The following is a 20471-nucleotide window of genomic DNA, read 5'->3' as shown; positions in this document are numbered from 1 at the left end:
TTTAAAATCACAATACATAAGGATGTGTGTTGTGATTAGTTTTTTTACACTCAGAATCTATAAACATAGCCAGAAAGAATGCAAAAGCTTTCCATTTCTAACATCGTTTTTATAATAAAGAGAAAAAAATGGAGAAAATTGAAATATAAATGTCTTATTCTCTTGAGTATTTTATAAAATTTTCAATAAACTTACTCAATGTAACATACATGTATTTTATAGGATGATATTGTATAAAATAAATCATGTTTTATATTCAAAAGTATATTCTTAATTTAAAATGATTTGACTTTTTTGGATAATGTTAAGGACTACTGCCAACGGATGATAAGACCCCTCACAGTGACCCTGTGTTATTTATTTTAGCCTCCCCAGAACCTAGGAAAAACACCTGACTCAGAGTGTGTACCCAATAAATGTTTTCCAAATTCGAAATTGAACTTAACTGCCTAGGAAATATTCTTTGTTAACTTTGTATTATCTTTCTAGCCACTAGAATGTAACTGGTTACTTTATGCTTAAAGATGTGTGTATCAAATATCAGTCATATTTTCAACTGTGACAAGAAATTAAACGTGTATATATAATTTATATGCATTAAGATCTATTTACCTTTACAGCACTTATAGCTGTGTCAAGCGTTGAAACCTCATGGTCATTATGGGTGCCAAGTATCTTGTCAGTGGCAGAAATTGGACATTTGCAAGTGCAACAATATGTGTCAGTTTGGGATGTTTTCAATTCCTTTTGCTCCTTCTCAGTTACTAAGGATGACGAGAACTGGTCTTGTTCTGTTCTTTCTCTGCCAAACTCTTTCTGTTCAGCGGACATACCTTGTTCCATCTTACTCACAAATTCATTTTCATTGATGTGTTCAAAGCACTCCTTTCCTTGAGATAAAACATCCTCAGACAATGACTCTGAATGTAGTTCTTCTGATAAAATATCTTGAGTAACCACTTCATAATTCAGGGATTCAGTAAATTCATACTCATCCTGAACAGGGCTATTGTGGAGCCTGTCTTCACTTGGCTCAGGTGAGACCATTATTTTAGATTCTTCTTGCACTGTTTCTTGAACACAAGTAGCACCAGATGCAAATTCTTCCTCTGGGAAAGACACTTGTACTGGGATGTTCAGATTGACCTCTGTACTTGCACTTCCTCCATCATTACTCTGTCTGCCGGGTTCATCTACTCTCTCCATGACATTATTGGTGTCTTCAAATGGAACTGCATAGCTTATCTTCTGGGTAGCCATTCTGACTTCCTCAGTGATGGGAATTTTCCTCTGCATGGCTTCATTGTCAAGGGTCTCCACATCAAGTACAGATTCTCCTTCCTTGTAAACAGATTTCCGCTCCTCTTCCAGACTCTTCTTCCCCAAAATAGTTTCAACCCTCCCCCCAATTTTTCCTTCTGCAGTGATTTGTTGGTACAAATCATCCTTACCAACTGGTTTTTCTTCCAGACCTTGGCCTTGGTCCCTTTGAGTTACAGGTGTGTCATGAAGAAAGTCATCTTTGAGTATGTACTTCTCAAAATATATTCCTGTTCCATCATCAGTGTCAGAATTTCTGCTAGGAAACGATGCCTCAGAATTCACACTGTCACCTTCAGAAGCTGTCTCCCCTTCTTTCTTTTTCTCTCCAACTGCTTCTTCATACAAATCCTTGTATAAAAATGCAAGTGCAGGTGGCTCCTCAAGAAGTTCAGGATTAATGGCCTTAACAGTGGTAGGAAATATCTGGGTTGGTGATAAAACTCCTTCCTTTTCATCGAATAAAGGCATCCCAGGTGACTTGGAGTCCACATCTCTATTTATGCTCTTTGGAGCAACTCCGTCAGATAATTTTTGAATATCCAAAGACTTTTGGGTCTCTGGGTGAGATAATTTGCTGTGGTCCTCTTCCATTCCATAAAAACTTTCATCTAATTTCACCAAGTCATATTCACTTTCTAGGGCACTTTCCTCTGAACTTTCTGGGAAAGAGATAACCTCTTCTGTAACTTCCTTTGAGTGTTCTGCTTTAACATTTAATTTCCATGGAGCCTTCTGTTTTTCTGGCACTGGGGAGATATTATAATCAATCAATGTATATTTCTCAAAATAATCCTCTTCACTGGAAATTGTAGGCTGTTTAAAGGCTAAGTCACCAGTTTCTGAATCTAGAGCTATCTCCTCTTCTATATCGTGAGTTTCCTTTTGTTTCTTTTCTTTTGATGATGCTTCTTTTTCATCAGATTCTTCTAACTTACTCTTAGCTTTCTGACAAGGAGCTGCCTCATTATCATGGCGCTGTATAGTTTTAAATGAGGCCTTCTTTTCCAAATATTCTAACTTATCTTTCATTTGTTCACTTTCTTCCTGATCAACTGAAGAAATAAATGCAGGAGCATGAACATTCAGTATTTCACAGCCTTCAGAAATGATACTGAAGGCACTCTTTTGATCTTCTGAAAGTCCAGCTGGCTTACTAGTCACTTTAAATTCATCTTTTACATGTGTGTCTTCAGGCTCTGTGGATATTTCTCTAGTAGAAACCACTTTATTAGCATTGATTGCTGATGCACTAGCTATAAATTGAGTGTAGTTGCTACTTGGCAAAGAGTGTAGTTCATTTCCATGGGCATCTTCTGTAGTCTCCAAGTGGCTCTTTGAAACAAGAACAGATTGTTTAGATATTTCAGATGTTTGATCTTTAGATGTTTGAATGGTATGAACTGTATGCCTATCTGGAGTACTTTCTGACTGTGGTATTTCTTGTTTCTTCACTGTACTAATTTCTGGAGAAGTTCCTGAAACAAGTGTTTGTGGTTTCACAGATGGCACCAGATATGGATGTGTTTCTAAACTCTTTGTTTCGCCCAAAGGACGATCAAAGATCCTTTCAGATTCCTTAGATTGAGATCCTTGTTTCATACTTTCTTTTGTGATATCTAAAGAAACTTGAGATGATTCTGACACTGTGTGCTGTCCCTTTACTTCATTATGACTCACTGTATCCCTGCTTGACTTTTCCAGTGCCAGATTTCCATCTTTAGGTAAGGAGTGGTCATCTATTTCACAAGGATAAGGAAGATCCACTGGAAGGAAAGTCTTGGTTTTTTCCACCAACACTTTACTTTCTTTTAATGTGTGTGGCTGGGTTTCTTCTGCCTTTGTTTCCTTGATTTCCAGGTGAGCTTCTGAAATCCTGGCTTCTGGTTTTTCAGTAATTGATGTAGTTTTACATTCACTGATGTAGCCTTCTACATTCACAGTAGGCTGAATTTCCTGCTGTTTCTTTCTTTCTGAAAATGCATGTAATTGCTTTTCTTTTTCTTCTCCTTTCTCCTCCTTGATAATTTTGTATATTTCTTTGTGGTCTTCATCTTGATAGGACTGTTGCAGCTCAGCTGCAGTTTTTGAGTCTTCCAATTTCAAAGGGCTAGATGCATGTATAATTTGTGCCTGTTTTATTTCATTATTATCTTTAAGTTCTAATGGGGCTACAGTTTCTTGTTTTTCTGCCAAGGAATATGATCTGGTTTCCAAGTTATCTTTCTCTTCAGTTGGGCTAACAGAACTGAGCTTTATTTCCTCTTCAGCAATTTTTAAGGAAGTAGGTTTTGGCATTTCTTTCTTAAGTCTGTCTTCACCAAAATCAATTAAACTGCCTTTAGATTCCTCTACTGGCAAAATTATTGACTCTGGCTCCTTAGATTCCTTCATGATATTTTCACCTGTGAAGCTAGATGAAGCTGATTTTGGCTCTTGTGGCACCTTATCTACTGCATCAAATGAAAAGAGTAATTTTTCTTTTTGATCACTTCTGGGCTTTTTGTTAACAACAGAAACATTCCATTTAGATGGAGGAGAGATTGCTGGTGCCTGGACTTTCTTACTATCAGTGACATGAAGAGGAACAGCATTTTTGGTTTCTTCCATAATGGATTTCTCACCTATGGGGGAATAAGATTGAATCCCAAGACACTCCTCACCATCAGCTGATTTAGGTTCCATCATAGTCACTGCTTTTTCCACTGATGGACTTGGCTGAGTTTCCAAATCTTCTTTTTCAGCAACTTTGTTATCTGGAGTATGTGATCTAAAAAACAAACTGGACATCCATGATGTGAAAGATGAAATTCCTTTCTTTCCCTTTTCTTCAGAAGGGCTTGGCTCAACTGCCTTTGGCCCCTCAGGCAGCTTTTGAGTCACCTCAGGTAGCTTTTCAGTCACCTTAGGTGACTCTGGAAGTTGAGATTTTTCATTACTTTGGACTGGGGAGAGAGGTTTTATTTGTGTGGGTATTTTCACTTCAGGTTTCTCCCTTTCATTAGTTTCATCTATGCCCACTGATTGAACAATTTTTGAGTTCACTACTGGTTTCTCTCCAGGTATAGGCGATATACCCCTTTGTGCTTCTTTTTCATTGCCCAACGCAGATTCCACATCTTCTGCCAGGAAATGCGGTGCTTTGGGAGGAGAAGGAATAGTTTCTGATTTGAACTGTTCCATTGATGAGCCAGAAACTGGTTTCTGAAAGATTCTTTCAGGAGGTAGTTTGATTTCTTCCTGGTTGTCTTCTTTGCAAGATCTGGAGAACTCTGATTTTGCTCTCTCCAATATCGAACTTTCACTCCCCGCGAAAGAATGGCTCTCCTTTCTTTCTGTGTCATTTCCTGCTAGAACTAAAGATTTAGGTTTGGGGGCTAGCCTTATTTCTTCAGAAGAGTAAGTTTTAGTTGATGAGGTCTCTATGTTACCACTTGTGGTATCAAGAGTAGATACTGGTTCTCGTAATGATAAATGTGATTCTTCAGCAAAATGTGGCAAAACCTGCTTTTTGGTTTCATCTGCATGGTCTTCATCTGATAGAACAGGCTTGAGTGATCCTGTCACCAGATCACTGGGGCCAGAGGTACCCAGTTGCACAGATGACGGTTCTCTTTCTTCATGATGACTCACTAGATCCTGCTCAGGCTTGTCTAACATCCAGTTTTCATCCTTAAGAGAAATAAGGGCCTCCTTCAGTTGTGTTTCTTTAAAAGTTTCTCTCTCCACTGCCTTTTGTTCTTGTCATCACTGAGGGTAGGAAATGCTGGAGCAATCTCTTCTGACACTGAATTTCCCAGTTTAGTAAAATTTGCCACTTCCTCATTTTTGTCTTTTGGCATTATATGTTTGGATGCGAGTGACACGTTTTGTGAGGAAGGAAGTTCCATTTCCTTTTTCTCTATCTTATCACCTAGGTTGAGTGAAAGCCCAAGTTCACGTCTTGATATCTCTGAGGCAGACCCAGAATTCTCTTTCTGTGATGAAACCAAACATTCAGAGTCAAGGACTGCAGAAAATGAAAATCCTTGTTCCTTTCCCCCCCTTTCTTCCTTAGATACATCTGAATGCTGAGAAGACAATACATGGGTTATTGGCAACCCGGGTTTAAAATCTTCAGGTTCTACCTCTGACAAAATAGAATGCTCTGATATAGAGAATTTGCTTGGAGGTGAATCAAATTTAACTTCCCCCTCTGCTTCTGACCAAGCTGAATGTTTCCATGTAGCAGTGTCAGCGGGAGAAGAACTGCCTTCAATTTCTCCCTTCTCTTCTTCTTTCAGAACTGAATGTTTATCTATAGATGTTACTGTTGGTAGCAAACCACTACCTAATTCACTCTTTCCTACTTTTGTTAAGACTGGTTGTTCTATAGGACTGGATGAATCTGCTGGGATTTCTTCTTTTGCTAAATTTTTTAAGCTTGAGTCTTGCTCAGTTACAGATGTGGTGATTGAAGAACTGGTTTCAGTATCTTGCTTTATTTCTTCTGACAATGGTATAAATTTTGATGCAGGTGGTCCATGTTTTATTACATTTTCTACTCCTAATGAAGGTGAACGTAGCTCTCCAGCTGTACCTGTTATCTTAGAATCAGGTTTCACCTTTGCTTTCTCTGGTGATAAAACCTCAAGTCCAGATAAAGATGTTTCCAATATAGGTGAATACGACTTCATCACTTCAGGTTCATTCTCTGACAACAGTCTCTGTTCTAGTTCAGACGAAACGGTTGGAGCTAAACTGGGTTTGACATCCTTCTTTGGCTCATCTACCAAGTCAGGCAGAATTGAATATTTCATTCCAGACTCTGGAACATTTGGAAGCAGAGGCTCCATTTCTTGATCCCGTGATCCATGTGCAGTAGCTTCTGCAGAATCAGGCATCATCTCTTCCTCACTTTTAACTTTTAGCAAATCCATCTGTTCATTTGCAGCTTTTGGAGTGAGTGATGCTTTGGGTGCTTCTTTCTCAATTGCACGAATGGAATCAGGTGACACTGAACACTGAGTTGCAGGTTTGGATTCTTCTTTTACCATGGATGATTGTGCAGGTAAAGAAACGGGTGTTGCAGATAGTGGCGAACTAGACTCAATTTCTCCCTTCTCTGATACTCTGGTGAAATCTGGTGAAATCAAGCCTTCAGAATCAGGTTCAGAAGATGCTTGAGATCTCTGCTTCTGTAATGAAACGAGATATTCAGATACAGATGTTGAGGTTGCTTGAACATCTGGTTTAATTTCTGCTTTCTCAGTTTTATATGTTGAAGGCGGCAGACTTGCATCTTCACGGGCAGATATTGAAGGGCAAGTTTCCACTTTTTGTTTCTGTGATGAACTGAGATGCTCGGGTACAGGTGTAGCAGCTGCTGGTGCAATTTCTTCTTCATCTGCTTCTGAAAAGCCAGAACATCCTGAAGCAGACATTGCAGTTAACAGCAAATCAGGCTCAATTTCACTTTTCTTTGTTTCTGAGATTCTGTATGGTGGGATTGAAACTTGTGATGCTGAGTCTGGAGAAAAAAGCTCAGCTTCAGTGTCTTCATCTGACAAAATCGTGTGTTCAGATGGTGATGTTAAACATATTGGAGAATCACTCTCAATTTCTCTTTTCTCTGTTTCCCTAGTCACAGAGGGTGAAAATGAGAATTCTGACGCAAATGCAGAATCTGGAGAAAAAGGTCCAATATCTTCTTGCTCTTCTTCTGAGAAACTCATGGGTGAGAAGACACCTTTGAGATTTAAAGATCTGTGGTCAGTTTCCTCCTCTTGTGATTCTGGTGTTGCATATGGTGGTACTGAAAACTCAGAAGCAGAGTTGGAAGAAGGTGTGTACCGTTCTATTTCTATTGTCTCTTCTTCTGATAGAACCATTTGTTCAGATAGAGTGCCTGAAAGCGATGGAGCCTGGCATTCAGAGTTCACCTCAGCTCTGTGTGGTGGAAGAGTGTGTTCAGTTGTAGGGGCCACATCTGGGGAAAACAACCCAATGTCCTCCTTCTCTTCTTCTGATGGAATCTTGTGCTCAGAAGCACTTTTTGATTTTAATGGGGAAACATCTTCAATTATTTTCTTTGTGGATTCCTGTGTTGCATCTGGTGGAGCTGCAGCGTGGGAAGGCAATGTTGACTGTGCTGCATGAAGTTCACTTTCCGGGGCCTCTTCTCCAGGCAGGACCATATGCTCCAGTGTTGCTGCTGAGAACAGTGGTGAAGTCTTCTCAGTTGTGGATGGTGAGAGAGACTGTTCAGATGCAGGGGCCATATCTGGGGAAGACAACTCAGTGTCTTCCTTGTCTTCTTCTGATGGAATCTTGTGCTCAAAAGCATCTTTCGATTTCAATGGGGAAACATCTTCAATTATTTTCTTTGGGGATTCCTGTGTTGCATCTGGTGGAGCTGCAGTGTGGGAAGGCAATGTTGACTGTGCTGCATGAAGTTCACTTTCCGGGGCCTCTTCTCCAGGCAGGACCATATGCTCCAGTGTTGCTGCTGAGAACAGTGGTGAAGTCTTCTCAGTTGTGGATGGTGATAGAGACTGTTCAGATGCAGGGGCCATATCTGGGGAAGACAACTCAGTGTCTTCCTTGTCTTCTTCTGATGGAATCTTGTGCTCAAAAGCATCTTTCGATTTCAATGGGGAAACATCTTCAATTATTTTCTTTGGGGATTCCTGTGTTGCATTTGGTGGAGCTGCAGCGTGGGAAGGCAATGTTGACTGTGCTGCATGAAGTTCACTTTCCGGGGCCTCTTCTCCAGGCAGGACCATATGCTCCAGTGTTGCTGCTGAGAACAGTGGTGAAGTCTTCTCAGTTGTGGATGGTGGGAGAGACTGTTCAGATGCAGGGGCCATATCTGGGGAAGACAACTCAGTGTCTTCCTTCTCTTCTTCTGATGGAATCTTGTGCTCAAAAGCATCTTTCGATTTCAATGGGGAAACATCTTCAATTATTTTCTTTGGGGATTCCTGTGTTGCATTTGGTGGAGCTGCAGCGTGGGAAGGCAATGTTGACTGTGCTGCATGAAGTTCACTTTCCGGGGCCTCTTCTCCAGGCAGGACCATATGCTCCAGTGTTGCTGCTGAGAACAGTGGTAAAGTCTTCTCAGTTGTGGATGGTGAGAGAGACTGTTCAGATGCAGGGGCCATATCTGGGGAAGACAACTCAGTGTCTTCTTTCTCTTCTTCTGATGGAATCTTGTGCTCAAAAGCATCTTTCGATTTCAATGGGGAAACATCTTCAATTATTTTCTTTGGGGATTCCTGTGTTGCATTTGGTGGAGCTGCAGCGTGGGAAGGCAATGTTGACTGTGCTGCATGAAGTTCACTTTCCGGGGCCTCTTCTCCAGGCAGGACCATACGTTCCAGTGTTGCTGCTGAGAACAGTGGTGGCTGGCTTTCTGAAGTCTTCTCAGTTGTGGATGGTGGGAGAGACTGTTCAGATGCAGGGGCCATATCTGGGGAAGACAACTCAATGTCTTCCTTCTCTTCTTCTGACAGAATCTTGTGCTCAAAAGCATCTTTCAATTTTAATGGGGACATATGGTCAACTGTTTCCTTTAGCGACTGTGTTGCTGAATGTAATGGAGCTGAATATTCTGAAACAGAAGTGGAATCTGGTGTGTGACGCCCACTTTCTAAGAACTCCTCCTCGGACAGGGCCATGTGTTCTGGGGTAGCTGCTGAAAACAGTGAGGACTGGCCTTCTGAAGTCTTTGCAGTTGTGGATGGTGGGAGAGAGTATTCAGATGCAGAGGTTGACACTGGGGAATAAGGCTCAAGGTCCTCATTCTCTTCAGACAAAACTTCAGGTTCAGATACATCTTTACCACTGGATGGAGAAATTGACTTGACTTCTTGCTTCTCTAGTTCATGGTTCAAATCCTGAGGGACTGAACATTCTGACACAAAAGCAGAATCCACAGAAACAGACTCACTTTCCTCCCTTTCATCCTCAGACAACTCGACATGTTCAGGAGTAGGTATGAGTTTTGAAAGAATGGGCTGCTCTTCCTTCTGCTCCACTTCAGGGACCAAAGGAGGAGGGAAGAGCTTCTCAGAAATGAATGGACTCTCTGGGTAACCTTCTTCTATGAACTCTTCTTCTGCTAAGTTAGAATCTTTAGGTTCAGGCATAGCAGATATTGGTAGAGAAGTTTCTATTTCTTCTTTCTCTGGTTTTTCTAACACTAGAGATTCAGAAAGAGAAATGGATGGTTCAGGCACATTTTCTTCCTTCTCTCCTCTGACACTGGGATGTGAGGAAGTCAGTTCTTCAGAGACTGATTCTGCCTTTTCTAGTGAAGCCAGGTCCAGTTCTTCTTTCTCTAGGCCAAAACCTTCCTGGAAAGATGCTGCCAGACCTGGTGAAGCTGTTTCCAAAGACTCCTTCTCTGCCTCCAGTGAGATGGAGTGGTCATCAGAATACATGTCTTCCCTCTTTTCCTCATCCACTGACAGTGGTGAGACTGCAGAGTCAAGCCCTGAATTTACAGTTTCCTGTAAATCAGGCTCAAATTCTTCCTTTGCTGTTTCCAGGAATACAGTCTCAGATGCACCAGGTATGAGAGAGGAAGCCTCCATGTCACTGGATTTTGCTTTATCACCTGGGACTGATGGTGGGGTGATAAGCTCATCTTGTTGTGCTGTGTCATTACTCATAAAAGAGGAAACTGTATGCTTGTTGGCAGGTGTGCCCTTTTGGGGAGAATCAATATGCATTTTCTTTTGCTCTTCATGACTGAATAAGGAGGTCAGGGACTTTGACCCTTTGGAAGAGCGTGCACCTCTCCAAGGTGAAGTGAGCTCTTTTATTTTATCATCTTCTACATTTTGGGCTACTAATTTGCCTGTTTTGGAAACTATGTTAGAATCACTATCTGGCTCTAGACTAATGGATGCCTCTTTCCCCTTCCTATAATGTATTTCTTTAATTACATAACCCTTTGGTAATGTTCCATAAAACTGGAGTGGAATTAATTCTTCTTTAACCGAATTAAACATCTTAATTTTATATTGTACGGTTCCTATGTAGACTGGCTTTAACACAAATGGCTTATGTTCTTTGTATATTGCCCCAGTAATAGGTGGTGTATTGGAGGTGGTCTTTTTTCTTATTTTATCATAAATGCCAATAGATGACATCTCTTTTTGAATGTTTAGTTCCTGGCTTTCTGAAATTAAAGGATTTTCTTTTTTGTTTTCTGGAACATCTTGAGATTCCAAAAAATTTCTTTTTTTGTTGCCTTTCCGACGTAATGATGGTGAGCCATGCTTTGATTTAGGCCTTCTTTTCCGAGCCTTTTTAACTTCATCCACAATGAAGGAAACATTCCCTGGAGGAGAATTCAGAGTTGACCCTTCCAAGCTACCTACTCCGGAAGTGTGACTTTCTTCTGAAGCCCAAGGAGTGGAAGACCTACTTGAGTTGGTTTCCCAGGTTATTCCACTATCTTCCTGTTGAACTGTCACCATGGAAAAGGAGGGGTCAGAGATTATACACTTCTCTTTGGTCTTGCCCTCTTCATCCTGGTCTGATAACCTATGGTAAATAATAGTAATATTAATAATTACATATAATAACAGTAATATTATAATAATTACTTATTATAATAAGAAGTAAGTATCATACTTTAACCAGGTAAAGGATAAACATAAAATTAAAATATATAGGAACTATTGCCATCCATATAAAAAATTTGAAGTTAAATTCACAACATTCCCTTATCGGGATTGCTCCCCTGGCCTCCCGGTCACTTGGGCTCACTCTGGACCTTCATAACATTAATTACACCTGCGTTCTCTGTTAATAGGCTGACCTAGCTTTTATCATGTCACCCTTTGATTATTCCATCATCATTTTAACTGGTCAGCTGATATCACATCCCACTCTCTCCTACCAGCAAGCTATCCTGTCCATCTTTTCAAACCAGCTTTTCTAAAAATTTTCATCATGCCACTCCCTTCTCAAAAATCTCTGTAAATTCCTTGCACCTGTAGAAAAACAAGTTCAAAATCTTTAGCTCTCTAATCCTAGCTGACCTTATTTTCAAGGGCCCATTTTCAGCCACCCCAGTGGCATATTTCCATTTTAACTACATAATTCGCTCTCTGATAAATATGGGAACCCTTAGCCAGGAAAAATAGATCACTGAATATAATAAGATCACAAAAATTGCCAGCCTACTGTGCTGTACTCTTCATCTGTGAGCCAGGGATTTTAGTAGAATCCAGCCCATGAGGTTGTTGGGAAAATTAAATTAGACACACAAAATGTTAGGAAAAGTGCCTGGCATGTAGTTAGTGCTCAGTAAATATCATTTATAATCAGGTCTTCCTACAACCTTTGGACTAGAGATCTAGGGAGCCTGTGTGTGGGCATTTTCAGCTGCTAGCAGTGTTTGCAAAGACAGTCTCCACAGACTTTTCTCATACTCTCTCAGGAGGTAACTGGATTTGGCTGCCCCTTTGGGGCTTCAGTTGTCATTGAACTTGTTTTAGATTCCACAGCACTCTTCTCTGGAATTTTCCCTCCCCTGTATTCCCACTGTTCCTTCCTTTAGACAGCCTATCCACCACCTTACTCCATCTTTTCTATATCTAATTTCTATCTAATCTTCAAGGCTTACCTTGAGAACCTCCGCTGTTATGATTCCTGGCCATTACTTATTTTCACTTCATAAATAATAAGTTCAAGATTAAAACTCCAAAGGCTATGTCTTTGAATTCCTGCATATTTTGAGATTCCTGCATATTTGGAGTTTATGTGAGATTATTGAACAGGCCACTCTTCAGCTGTGTGACTTTGGCTTGTTCCTGTACCTCTCGGTGCAGATTTCTCAAGTATGTGAGATAGCAGGACGCCAAGGGCTCTACCCTATATTCATCCACTCTAGGAACAATGCTACAATTTGAGATAAATACAAACTACTACTGACTTATATTCTTTCCACAACAATAAGAATAGAAAAAGAAAGCAATAAGAAAAGAAAAAGAAAACAAAAGACAAATTTCAATGCTAAAATTTATTAATTGTAACTATAAAATGAAGGCACTTTTTAAAAAATGTGCAATTGGGTCTCCGCGGTGGCACAGCGGTTGAGCGCTGGGTTGCGAAGCTGCCCGCAGCCTCTGCAGCACTGGTTTGATCCCTGGCCACGGGGCGAGGGTCCCACATGGCGTGCAGACCTCTCCTGCCGCGCCTGCTGCTCCCCTCAGCAGTGTACTTCGTCAGTCTGTCTGTTTTGCTCTCCGCTCTGGCTCTGGTGAATTCTCTCATCCTCCCACACTTCTGACTGTACCCAGTGCTTGTATAAATAAATAAAATAAATCTTAAAAAAATTTTTTTAATTAAAAAAATGCAATTAAAATAGCTGTCCTTTGCTAATAATTTATTTTAATTCATCACTGCTAATATCAGTGGTTCTCAACTCTGGACACACTTTAGACTCACCTATGGGGAGCATTTAAGAAATGCAGATATTATGCCATATCCCTCACCAGGGACTCTGATTTGATTATACCAGGTTAAGGTCTAGGCATTGATGGTTTTTTGTTTAAAAACTTCCAAGTGACTCCAATATATAACCAGAATCGAAGACCACTGACTTAAATAATCCTAGCTATGAAACTTAAATAGTGCATACTTTCTTGCTTATTTTGAACCCTTCCTATTTTGTTAGGTTAGGCTGAAGGTCAATGTCCTTGCAAGCACATTCTACTTCCCACTCTCAAACTTTGGAGTTTTCCAACAGACTGCTACAAAGAACTATGGATCACTGAGATCCTGATCTCCTTCACTCTCACCAAGCCAGGTGGAGCCTGGGACATCCAGAGCCCTCACTGGTCTTCAATAGCAAGCAGCCTCATTTATTCACCCAGTGTACCATAAATAATATCATTTTTCTACACATGCTGTGGGTACAAAAGGTTGGAAAGCAGTGGGAAGAATTATTTTCTCCATTTCCTTGGCAACTCTGCTCTTACTTATTTGCTTTGGTATTCAACTACTGAACTTAATTAGGAATAAATATCCTATTTTGGTTCAGGACTGAAACTTATTTAAAAAATTTTCTTCAAGTTCTTTTACATGCCTAATTAAAATTATTTCTCAGAATTTTCAATTCCTACTACCTCTTCTCCTTTTAATTTAACTTAATAGAAGGAGGAAAATTAAAAATTAAGATTATGACATGCATCGGGGAAGTCAGCATTTTGAATGCCCATGATTGTAGTAGTTACAAAGCTATTATAAATTCAATTTAGAGTTAATTATTGATTGTAAATTCAATGTACTCAGCCAGAGAAGTTTTCATTACTAGCTAGAATGAGTTCATGAGTAGTTAGCAGAATACCCAAATGGTGTCATAAGAAGATAAAGTCCTACAGAGGTGGGATCACTCAGTCGTTTACTTACTCACTCACTCATTTATTTCTTAATTTAATAAACTTTTATTGAGTCTAAATACTAACAATACAAATACAAGGACACAGAATCTTCTCTCAAGAAATTAAAAATCGGGGGCCTCCCCGGTGGCGCAGCGGTTGAGCACTGGGTTGCGATGCTGCCTGAAGCCTCCGCAGCACCGGTTCGATCCCCGGCTGCTGTGGTCCCACATGGCGCGCAGACCTCTCCTGCCGCCCGCTGCTCCCCTCAGCAGTGTACTTCGGTCCCTCTCCCAGCTCTGGCTCTGGTGAATTCTCTCACCTCCCGCGCTACTGACTGTACCCAGTGCTTGTATAAATAAATAAATAAATCTTTAAAAAAAAAAAAAAAGAAATTAAAAATCTAACTGGGAGACGAACTAAACATTTTAATATGGTGTGATAAGTACTGTTACAAAAAATATGAGAGATACAGTGAGTACATAAAGAAGGGAATACTTCACATAGGAAAGATACTTGGGTTGAATTTTGAAGAGGAAATAGGAGTGTGCCAAATTGATGAGGCGTGGAGGTATTTGAGAGGATGAGGAGGGCATTCCAGGAAAATGTCATAGAAAATGCAAAATGTATATATGAATAAATCATTCTCACTCACTGATAAACGCAAGATATTTTGGGATATTTGGATTAGTGGAGAGAAGCAAAGGAACAGAAAAATCACAGAGCCAAAAAGAATCATATAATGACTTCTTTGCATGTGGAAAGCCGAGACCCAAGTATTCATATTACACTCAGTAAAGAAACAATTTCTCTCTGTAGAAGGGAAATGGTTCCCATAGAGTTCACAAATGCATTTAATACTCAGAAACACAAGTGTTCTCATCGATGTGACGATACACACACACACATACACATATGTATATATGTATAAATATATATATAATTTTTACAGTTAATGGATATTGGTTATTGATATCATCTCATCTGTTTTCTGGTTCTCACAAAGAAACCTTGTGATTATTGCTTGACCTCCCATATAAAGTTATCTGTGGGCAAGAGGAGTGACACACTGGATAACTTGAGTAGCTCACTTTCTTCCCCTTTCAGAGTTGGGCAAAGGGAAGATTCAGCAGATCTAACTTAGATCCAAGAAAAGAATAAACTAATACCAGAACTAAGTGCCAAAGATGACTCTTTCCTTTTGAGGATAAGCTTTATTTGATTAAAGAGGTTTCCACTTTCTGTTCTCATTTGTTAAAAGAATTTTTTTAATGTGAGTCAATGTTAAATTTCATCAATTTTATACAACTATATAGATAATCAGATCCCTTATTGTGTTAATTTGATGAATTGCAACAATTGATTTCCAAATGTCAAACCAACCTTGAACTTCTGGAATGACTTCAATGTGGTTGTGATATAGTATCACAATAATTTGTTTACTAATAATTTGTTTCAAACTTTTGCTCCTGTCTTCATGAATAATTGGCCATACAATGTGCAAGTGAGTGCACCCAAGTCCTTTACCCTAGGCCATGGGGCTCACTATCCACTTTGTTCCCATTCCCTCTAGTAGCCTCTCAAATTGAAAAATTTTTTTAAAGATTTATTTATTTATTTATACAAGCACTGGGTACAGTCAGAAGTGCGGGAGGGTGAGAGAATTCACAAGAGCCAGAGCAGGGAACAGAACAGTCAGAGGGACGAAGTACACTGCTGAGGGGAGCAGCAGGTGGCAGGAGAGGTCTGCGAGCCATGTGGGACCTTCGCCCAGCGGCTGGGGATGGAACCAGTGCTGCAGAAGCTGTGGGCAGCTTCGCAACCCAGGGCTCAACCACTGCACCACGGGGAGGCCTTCAAATTGAAATTTTTAAAGAGGAAAATGGCCAACCATCAAAGTGAAGCTACAAAAATAATTATTTCCATTATTTCATCATCAACATCTTCATTTTAAATTGGCACTCATTTTTAAAGGCAAAAAAAAAACCACCCTACACTTCTGAAGAAATGAAACAAGTCCTCAAACTTTTTATCTAGAAGCTAATATTTATAGCTATTATATCTTTTTTTCTGTTAGACTCAAAATTTGTAGTTTAGAAACTGGTTAGTCCTTTCTTTTGACCAGCAGCTAAAGTGACATTTAGAAGCCTCACTGGTGGTGTAGGGGTTAAGTCTCAGTGCTCTCCCACTAAAACATGAGTGCATGAGTTCGATCCCCTGCCCAGGAACTAACGCACATGGCGCAGCAGACCTCTCCTGTCTCGCCCCGCTGCTTCCCTCAGCAGTGTATTTCAGTAGATCTGCCTGTTCTGCTCCCCTTTCTGTGTCTGGTGAATCTTCTCACCTCCTGCAACTCTGTCCTACACCCCAGTTCTTCCACGGAAAAAAAAAGTGATATTAAAATTCCTTATAGGGGGCCTCCCCTGGTGGCACAGGCAGTTGAGCGCAGCGCTGTGAAGCTGTCTGCAGCCTCTAGAGTGCTGGTTCGATCCCGGCCTTCTGGTGAAGGTCCCACATGGTGTGGCAGACCTCTCCTGTCTCGCCCCCTGCTCCCCTCAGCAATGTATTTCACTCAGTCTGTCTGTTCTGATCCCCACTCTGTCTCTGGTGAATCCTCTCACCCTCCCGCACATCTGGTCTGTACCCTGGTTCTTGTATAAATAAATAAATAAATCTTTAAAAAAATAAAATAAAATTCCTTATAGGAATATAATTATGAACATACCTTAGATTCTCACAATGCCTTATTTTACATTCACACAATCCCAATGCACTAGCAAAATAAAGTAATGAGTAGGGTTTTCTTTTACTAAATCTGTATCAGACTTAGTATCAATTGTTATGCCACATCATTAAAGTTTGATATGGTTCTGCTTGTAATGTAAACTTTGTAAAACATATTTGTAAAGCTTCAAATTCCAAGCAAACTTGTGAGCTTATATTACAAATTGTTAATATGTTATGTGGGCCTTAAAAAAGAACCAATTTCTAAAAACTTAATGACTGACTCTATAATATTTCACCAAGAATTAATTGAATACCAAGTTCTTAGCAGAAAATTTATTATATGCATTGCTGAACAAAAAGTAATATAAAATAGCTTAGGTTAACAGGAGCTTATAAGTTATTAGGGACTTAAGAGAAAAAACCCATGAAACCATGAAAAAATTATTACACAGCATTATTGTGCCCTAAGTTCATTTTGGATGAGAAGAGTCAATATCTTATTTTCACAATAACCTGACACCTCATAGCCTTGAAGTTAGTGATCTCTACTACTTGAAATCAGGTTGTCTTTCTACCTTTAACTTACATTCTTCCCTTTCATGAACCCTGTGCTCCAATCTAACATTGACCTTACCCCTTATATTTTTCCTTATATCATTCTCTTCATCTGGAATGAATCATCTCTGTATATCCTAACTTTACCCTCTTCAGCAATCACCTCATATACCAACTCCTCCACGTAACCATCACTGACTGGTGAGTCAAAAGTAATTTTATTTCTCTGAACTTCTGGGATCTTAATGTAATCTTCTCCTGTGGCATTTACTTCTATACTTTAGAGTAATTTTACATGTAGTGTAGCTACTCTACAATGCTGTCAACTTTCTGTAAGGAGGAACCAGATCTTTCGGTGGTTCTTTCAAGGTTCCCTTAAAAGTCTTTTCAAAACAGTCATCTTCATTTTTAGAGGAAAAAGTTTTTTATTTTTACATTTATATTCATCAGCTTTAATAATATTTAATTAAGTCATGTAATAAAAATAACAAGTGCAACTAGTATAAAAGAGGTTTGGGAATAATCACATCTGACCTTTAGTAAAAATGCAACTCAAAATGATGGGTATATTATACAGTAGCCTGTGATAAGGAGTGGTTAGCTTGCCTAAGACAGCAGTCTGTTTATAGCCCAAATGAGGTATTTTGGTTACTCCAGTCATTTAGGTTTAGAGAAAGGAGTTAAAAGAGATTGTATTGTTCTTTCTGCACATCTCTAGTTTTCATTCATAAGCAAGTACACCCAAGAAATTTCTATTTCAGATGAACTTCAAGACAATGACGTCTTCAAATCATCATTGACTTTCAACTGATTTCAAATTGAAATCCAAAGTCAGGATTCATTCATTCAACAAGTAGTTATTGAGCTCCAATTATATACGAGGTTCTATGTCACACAAGATTTGTTATAGCAAGACAACCAATTGGTGCAAATTTCCTAAAAGATGTTTACAATTCTTTTCAAACTAATCAATTTGGTCTAAACTGTGGATTTGTGATAGAAATATAAACTAATTTTTCCTTATTTTAGACTTCTAACAGATAGGATGTTTTTGGATGTTACTATTAGAGGCAGCTCCACAGTAAGGCAAAATAGGTGCTTGTCAAAGTCATTACCTGTGCAAGAGCACTGCTAGACATAGTCAACTTTCTCCCAGCCTAGATGAGAACAATTCATTGTGAGTGAATATTTTCCTGCTTCATACACACACACACACACACACACACACAGACACACACACACACAAGGTGTATGAATAAACTAGGGGATATAAAGATTTTTTAAATATTTTAAAGGAGATTTTTTTTAATCTTTGAGTTCTCTTAAAATAATCATAGCCATACATTTAAATGTATTATCTGGGTCATTTATTTCTTATTCCAGGTGTTTCTTTCCACGTGGAAGGACATCTATTACTCTAACTCTCCTCCCTGACCTAGTTTCTCTCTGTCACTTTTCTCCATTTTACTCTGTGCCTATGCTATTAAGTGTGGAGTAATATAAGTTCCCCAGAGTTGGTATTAAAAAGTACATTATCACCCTATACCTAAGCCACATTCTCTGATATTAGCTTTATCAGTAATAAAGTTGATATTTTGATCTCTAGCTGTCATTCCTTTGAATTTTCTTTCAGTTGTTTTAGAATTTAGGGAAAAGGGCGTTGTGTAGTAATTCTATTTGCCAGACCCAATATAAATAGTCACACTAGAGGTGGTTATTAAAGCATAAAAGACATTACTTGAGAACAAGATTAGATATGATAGCTAATCTATGTGTTTGTGAGTATCCATCATAAACTGATAACATGGATCACTCAGACCAAAGAAATCTGCCATCAGACTTGACAACACCCTGATCACCTATGGGTCGTCTTTACATGCACATAGACAAAAGCATGTCTTTATCTGCATCAACCTTCAGAACTAGTGATTACCATGAACTTTATAAGCAACATAAACCAATTTTAAAAGTATGTTACCCATGGTGAATGATAAATAATATTATATCCAAGGCAAAAATATCCATGAACTGCAAAGAATAAGGGTTGATAATTTGAATCAGATTATGCAAAAACATAAAAGCTGGGTCCAAGTGCTCTCTTTGACACTCACCCAGGGTCTGGTTTTCAGTCCATAAACAAAAACAAAGTCTCTGTTCTCCTACTGCTTAAATTCTATTACAGGGGAAAACAGAATAAGTAAATTGATCAGACAAATGTTAGGGAGCAATAAGTACTATGAAGAAAATATAAGTAAATGGAATGGAAGGTGATGGTGTTATTGGGGTGCTATTGTATGTAAGGGAGTCAAGGAAGATTTCTCAATTAAAGAGACACTTGAGGAGAGACTTGAAGGTATGAAGGAGTGAACATGCAAATTTTAGGAGAGCACAAACAGCAAAACTGGAGCTATACTGGAGCAGAGGGAAAGAGAGATCAGGAGTGAGGTCAGAAAGCAGCTGGGAGACAATTCACCTGAAATTATAGGTTATCGGAAGGGTTTGGATGACAGAACAAGATGAATAAGATGATAGAACACTGGAATTTTAGCCCTGCCATCTTCTTAGAGATGGGTAATTAGTTACTCAGGCTAGGCTAGTTGGGGCCCATCTATTCCTCAACCTCATAACAATCAGCAAAATGACTGCGAGGCTGTAAACCTGTGACACCAGGCCAGATAATCAGATAATCAGTGTCCCCTGGTTCCTGCCTGATTCTCCAGTCTGTCATTCATTCTGTGTGTGAGTTCCTAAAATTCTTCAAAAAAATTCTTCTATTTTCTATTTGGCATATACAGAGTTGTTTCTTTACTATTAGAGATAGCTAGTTTATTATCAAGTTTATTTTTCATCTTAACCAGATGGCAGCCAAGTGATGGGGTTCTACCAATGGAAAGTGAGCACTAGTAATGTAGCCATTTCTAGTACAGATCACTATAATCTCCCACACATGACCCTCCATATGTGTTTCCACCCACAGCTTGAAGCATGGCAACCTTAAATGCCAAATACTGAAGAGAGCAGTCACAGCAGATAAGATGCCTCAGTCCCTTAGTCACCACATGGAGGAGAGCTGCTCAACCAGGAATATTTGTTTTGGCCTTTTTTGTGAGTTCAAGAGAAACTTGTATTATGCTAAGCCACTAAGATTTTATTTGTCACAGCAGTTAGCATTACCTTTTCTAATACAAAATCTAACTACATAGCTCATTCCAACATTAAATATCTGTACTTCTTGACATAAAAAACATTTTTATATATATGCATATACATATGTATGTATATGTAATATATTTTTTATTACACAAGAAAATGAAAATGTTTTTCTTGCAAAAAATTAATCTAGCATTGATAAGTAATGTCTTCCTTAACTACCACAACTCCTATTCAAACCCCATTACCAGAGATAACCCAGTTACTTGATAACACGTTGCAAATTACAGAACAAACAAAAACTGAGCCTGGCAAAATAAGTGAAAGGAATTCTGTTTTTAA

The 20471-nt window shown here is 39.2% G+C and overlaps 1 protein-coding gene across 1 annotated transcript in view; it reads right to left on the bottom strand.

The window, feature by feature from the left end:
• CMYA5 (cardiomyopathy associated 5) overlaps window positions 1-20471 on the bottom strand; it is an 83343-nt gene that overhangs the window by 40391 nt on the left and 22481 nt on the right. The window contains 2 exon segments of the mRNA XM_054687985.1: window positions 613-5054; window positions 5057-10854. Of these exon segments, the coding sequence (XP_054543960.1) occupies window positions 613-5054; window positions 5057-10854 (10240 nt within the window).

Source organism: Talpa occidentalis, unplaced genomic scaffold (genome assembly GCF_014898055.3).
Source record: "Talpa occidentalis isolate TD23 unplaced genomic scaffold, MPIMG_talOcc4v2.1 talOcc4.6, whole genome shotgun sequence".
Lineage (NCBI taxonomy): Eukaryota > Metazoa > Chordata > Mammalia > Eulipotyphla > Talpidae > Talpa > Talpa occidentalis.
This window is presented reverse-complemented; position numbering and strand designations above follow the sequence as displayed.